We start from the raw sequence: 5,881 nt of genomic DNA, 5'->3' as shown, positions 1-5,881 counted from the left end.
CTTTCCCCCAAAAGCCCTCTTCCAGATCATTTTGAAATAGTACTTACGTCAAAAATTTGTTCTTCAGTATTTGTTCCAACCTGCCCTTGGTCAAAACAAGAAAAACACAAACATGTAAAGCTACTCTTAAGGGTGCACAGGCCCAGATGAAACTCAGAAAAGCGACCTCCCTCTATATTTTTATTTCTAAGTCTACATTCTGATCTAAATTTTCGGCAAAATCTGCTCCTGGCCATTCAGTGCTAAAAAGGTAGCTGATTATTGAAGCTAATGATTCAGAGGCTGCTAGAGGATGTGACAGCTATGGTTCTACCACACTTGCTACCAGCTACAGAAGGTTGCGCATCCTCCCTCTGTTGGCCTGAACAATCACTTAAGCTCAGGTCAACATTCAGCGCTTCACAGGTTCTTAACACAGGACAACACAGTAACAAAAAACACCCAAACAACAAATAAGTATTAAGCCTCCCTACAGCCGAGAACCCCCCCCAAATGCATAAGAGGACTGAAGCTCTTTCCTGTCACATGTATTACCTTCTGTGCAGGAGCTATGTATTTATGGAAAAGCTCCACATCATGAGGACATTTGGAGAGCACTGTGCTTGTCACTGTCTTGAAAAGATCTTCCATAACCTAATAGAAAAAAGAGAAGTGCATGAAAAATGAACACTGCTTAGGTGTTCCAGACTATAAATAAAACACAGTGTATATCAGCCAAAGGGTACAGAAGGAGCTTCTGTCCTTCTGCATGGTCAGACTGCCTAAGAAGGTACCAGCTCACTAATGCTCTTAATTAGTTGGCTTGCTTAGTAGTTGCAGAAGTATAGGGTTTCTGGTATAGGTTTAGGGCTTCAGTGTCTGCTGGTGGCCTCTGTATCTTCAGACAGGTATCTCCAGTGAAAAAAAAGCACAGCTGAAATACTCAAGCAGCAACCCTGGTCAGCCACAGACACACATTACAACCATTTGCAGTGACTGGTGTCAGATTAATTCTCAGTGAAGTGTCTGTCCTGTAATGAGCAATCCTGGTTTTCTGCTTCATTGTTAGAAAAGGCAGAACTAAAGGAAAGGAGAATAAATGCATGGTGTGTAGAGCCAGCCCATCAAACAGATCCCAGAGAGGCTGCGCAGTAAGGGTAAAGTGACCACATACAAAGATGAGTAGAAAGCTATAGCAGAGGACACATCAATGCAGGGGTTTTGAGAAACTAAAAAGATGTGGCTCCATTTCCCTAAACTAATGTGGATTAACTAAATGACATTATCATCCAATTTGGATACACTTATCCAGTAAAACGGGCTTCACTCATTAAGAAATTAAAATGCCATTAAAAGCCCCCACATGGGATGCCGCTACATTTTCATCAACCCGTTTTAAGAGTAATTTTCTCTTTTGGTTAAGCAAAGCAGACCATCCAAGACACTTGCTGTTGAACAGATTAAGAGTTCCCATGACTCCTCGTAGTCTTACACCCACACAAAGCAGGTAGTTGATACCTGTAGTATCAACTGATGATGATCCCAACTCTTCAAAATCACCCTCCTGTTCTCATGTCTTTTGCAAGAACAGAGCATTGCAGCTGGGCTGCATGTCACCTCAGCCTGGGATGGGACCAGGGTTTTCTAACAAAAACCATCTATGAAAGTTTTGGCACATTCCTGTTTTTGTTGTTTTGGGGGTTTTTTTTGTAAGTGTAACAACTGCTTCATTAATTGCAGAGTTGAGAGAAGCAAAGTATCCACCAATGATATTTGGTTGGAGCAAAGTCCAGGGGAGACTAACTGTGTAAAGATAAACCTGATGTTCAGTCAGCAGATCTGAAGAAGCAGAAGCAGGTCTCTACCTAACAAGGAACCAGATCTTACAGGCTAAGAGGAACACAAGATACAGAAGTAAAGCAACTGGGCTACTGACATTGCTGGGATTTCAGGCACATTGTTCAAACTCTCTGTTTAGATGAACATCCTTCATGACCTGTCCCAAGCTGCTGAAACACTTCTCTGCATTGATAAACAACCTCTGTATCTGACCAGTCCAGCAAAGCTGGTAAATCAGTCCATTTTGACTCCTCTGGAGCCAACTTAGCGCCAAGACTCCTGCATCAACCTGGGCCCTCTTTTTAAAAAGGCAAGATGCAAATAAAGGAACATCATTATCATATGCAGATGAACAGTTTTACCCCTCCTGGTACTCAACTTCTCTGCATTGATAAACAACCTCTGTATCTGACCAGTCCAGCAAAGCTGGTAAATCAGTCCATTTTGACTCCTCTGGAGCCAACTTAGCGCCAAGACTCCTGCATCAACCTGGGCCCTCTTTTTAAAAAGGCAAGATGCAAATAAAGGAACATCATTATCATATGCAGATGAACAGTTTTACCCCTCCTGGTACTCAAACACAGAGGAAAAGCCTGCATTTCTGAGTGGCGAATAACCAAACAGCTTTGAACTTTCTTCAAAGTAGCTAGAAAAAGGCTTATGCAAATGAAATTAGAAAACTTCTTGGCAATTCATCTGGTTTCACCAGGCAGAGACGAAGGGATTTTACATTAAGCTTCCTCTTTCTAGAAAATGAAAATATCATCTGGTTTCAGAAAAGCATGTTGTTTAATTAGCACATTTTTTTTCCTCACTGTGCGATAAAGTAACCATTAGGTTCCCACAGCATTCAACATAAGCAGCTTCCTCTTGTGGAAAAAAGATGTGGGTGGTATGGGAAAAACAATCTGAGAAATACTTCCAGGTTTGAGACTGAGGTTTTATCCTGGCAAAAAAAAGACAGACGTGGGTCATATGCTGGCCTCCTTACTGCTCTTATTTATGACAAATGTGTACTAGGCACAAAGAGTAGAGCAAAAAAAAAAAATAAAAGAAAAAAATCTCAAACTGAGAATTTATGTCTTTAAGCAGATAATATAATGAAGGACTGGAAAGCAGGCTATAAGAAAAATGAGTGGAGAAGTGTAACCACTGGCTTGCTAGTTTGAGGGAACACCTCGAGGTACAGGTGAAGTGACTGTTTTGCAAATATCCTGAAACATGCTTGATAGGAGACTTACACAGGGAAAAAGGTACAGGAATCACAGCAAGTAGCTTGTTTCAGAGGTGGGACTCCTGATGTCCAAGAAGCTCATTAATTTGATTGCTTCATAATGACAGTGTAGAAAACTGCTGGTAGAAAGCAGGCAAAGAGGACAGTAGTTGAAGTTCTCCCTTCTCCCTCAACCCTTCCAGCCTTTCTCTCTTGATTTTCACCTCTTGAAGTTCAGCAGTATCAGCCTTGGCCTTCCCCAATGTTGCTGTGTTACTTAATGGTTAACAGTCCAATTTTGAGTAGGAGCAGCTCCCAAGGGTATTGTTTAGTTTTAACTTAGATCTTTTGACACTGCAACTTATCCTCTTCCCAAATAAAATTCTGACCAGAGTTGAAACAGAGGAAATCATTGATAAAACAGCAGTAAATGTCAGCTGCAGCAGTTGAAGGTGCTGTGCACTACAAGAAGGGTTCAAATCACGATCTTTATTACATAAGACACTTCCACAAAAATCGCATGATTATGGATTTCCCGGCAGAATGCATATGGATGCAGTGTCGATCACAGGCTATTTACATATATAACATTCACCAGGGGACCACTATTGTGTTCATGCTTGCTCACACACACTGGACGTGTGTGCACATATACACAAAGGGGAGGATTCGCATCTGATGTTGGTTATAAAATCTCCTCTCTCAGCTACACAACCAACAGCTCAGGACCTACTCTGGAGTGATGCTGTTGCTGTGCAAGGAAGGAGACTTGTCTGTCAGACCACTGCTTCACTGGCCATGGAAGCTGAATGCTGATATAAGTTCAGGAATAACAGCAAGCCCCAGCTATGCCAGCTGAATGCCACTTCAGAGAAGAAACCTACAGTCCTGCAGATACCCCAATGTCCCTAAAGTGTGCTGTGCAAGACACTTGGAACAAACCTTTCCCATGTGATTACTGGTGTTTGTTCCCTCGAGACTGCAGTCAGATTTGCCCAAGTGCCTTAGCCTTGGCACGGAAGACAGAGAGAACGCTGAGTGCAAGCTATTCTGGAAATCAAATCACATCCATGTTTCAGATCCAAGGTCTCTGAAGCTGACACCCAAAATCAGTGCCACTGTTGATTTCATTTCACGCCTGAACTCCCTTCTGTAAAATGGAGGTAATAATACTCCATGTCGCTGGGCTGTAATGACAGCAAATTAATTTTGATGAAGTACATAACCAGTGGAAGACAGTACTCCTGCCCTCAGGACAGAGCTCAAATACTGAGTGTTAAACTGTATTCTCCATCTTAAAGAGATGTAGTCTCCATCTCTTAAAGAGACAGTGGTGCTAGGATGTGATCTTGTTAAGGAAGACTAATGCTATGCATAAACTCCCCAAAATGCCCTCAGGAAAATTTCCTTCTGGCATTTACTAACTTTACAGCCTAAATAATGTCTTCTTTAGCATGGCTTTCTATATGCATTTGATGAAATTGAGTAATGACTGTCTCATATGACCTCTTTGAGACCCCATTAGTGTCATGAGTGAAGTGGAATCCTTTAAATCTACTGTGCTGCCAGGACAGTGGAATGAAAAATAGAAGATAATGGCCTACAAATATAGCTACATGACACTGCACTGAAGAGAGAGGGAGAGAGTGACAACAGGCATCTCAGAGGACAAATGAAACCAGAGACCTGTGACCTCTAATTCAGGTACTGCAGAGGTGATGGCTCTAGTGAGCCATCAGATGTCAGTCTCATGTGAAAACGAAAGGGGAATTTGGACCTCTTCCATAATTGAGCCTCTTCCACTGTCTTACCCAACCTTCTGACTCCCTCTCCAGTTTTGAGGAAAAGTGCCACAGGGCAACCTGACGCAACTTCCTGACGTATGGAAAGAGGCCACAGAGGCCTCTCCTCAGCTACCCTTACATACACCCTATACACTGAAGCAGAAATACTATCACCCAGCCTTGCAGCATAAAGTACTGCACTGAGCACATGGTACTTTCCACAGAAAGTATTGTGAAACCAGTACTGTGAGAGTTTAACCTTCTTTGTAGCACTAAAACACATTTTGGCACAGAACAGAAATTTAGATTGCATGATTAAGACACATGAGACTTCACAAGAACTGTGCTACTAATTTAGGAATAGCTGAGACTACTCTGCAATTACAGTGGGGAAAAAAGGCTGTTGCTCTAAGATTTCAGGCCCTTTGTTCCCAAATACATGTAACTTTGTCATTAGTTCTTCTTTTTTCCTTTTATTCCATAAGGAAAGCTATGTTTCTTTTGGAGCTTTGGCTGAGACAAAGATATCAAGCCTCATCAGTGAATGGTAAACATGTACATCTTTGTAGCAAGACTCTTCAATGGTGTATAAGCAAACACTTCAAGATGTCCCTGAAGAAGCTGAGCATTTCCAGCACACTAACTTGCTGAAGTTAGAGGTATGTAGTCCAAATGTTGAATATCAAATTTAAGAATAAATTTAAAACAATCCAGCTCTTTATGTGAGGACAAAGTTCAGATGCTAACCCTGGCCCAGAGCCCCCAAGGCTTTCAACTGGGCGTTTTGCACCGAACAAAGAACTCGCAGATGGCAACAAACAGACAAACTGCCTGATGGGCAGATACATGAGAGAACACTGAATTTAGGTCAGTTACACTAGGAAAGAAACTTAACTTAGGCTTTAGAGCAGCTGACAGGTTTTTCTGGGTTTTGTTTTGTTTTTTAAGTGTGCGATTGCCCAATGATTTAAAAATAAACAAAATGGGAACTCCACTTCTGGATGAGAACATCACAAAAATTAAGCCTGTTGCAATGTAGACCCACTATGAGTAATGCAAAATGATG

General features: G+C 41.7%; 1 protein-coding gene across 1 annotated transcript in view; it reads right to left on the bottom strand.

The window, feature by feature from the left end:
• The window catches only part of NARS2 (asparaginyl-tRNA synthetase 2, mitochondrial (putative)), a 21,558-nt gene that overhangs the window by 13,888 nt on the left and 1,789 nt on the right, over window positions 1–5,881 (bottom strand). The window contains exons 3-4 of the mRNA XM_009076326.1: window positions 535–633; window positions 48–85 (exon numbers count right to left, since the gene is read on the bottom strand). Coding sequence (XP_009074574.1) covers window positions 48–85; window positions 535–633 — 137 coding nt within the window. The remainder of the gene's footprint in view (window positions 1–47; window positions 86–534; window positions 634–5,881) is intronic.

This window comes from Acanthisitta chloris, unplaced genomic scaffold (genome assembly GCF_000695815.1).
Source record: "Acanthisitta chloris isolate BGI_N310 unplaced genomic scaffold, ASM69581v1 scaffold9660, whole genome shotgun sequence".
Lineage (NCBI taxonomy): Eukaryota > Metazoa > Chordata > Aves > Passeriformes > Acanthisittidae > Acanthisitta > Acanthisitta chloris.
The sequence above is the reverse complement of the archived record's forward strand: the minus strand, read 5'-3'. Positions and strand labels throughout refer to the sequence as shown.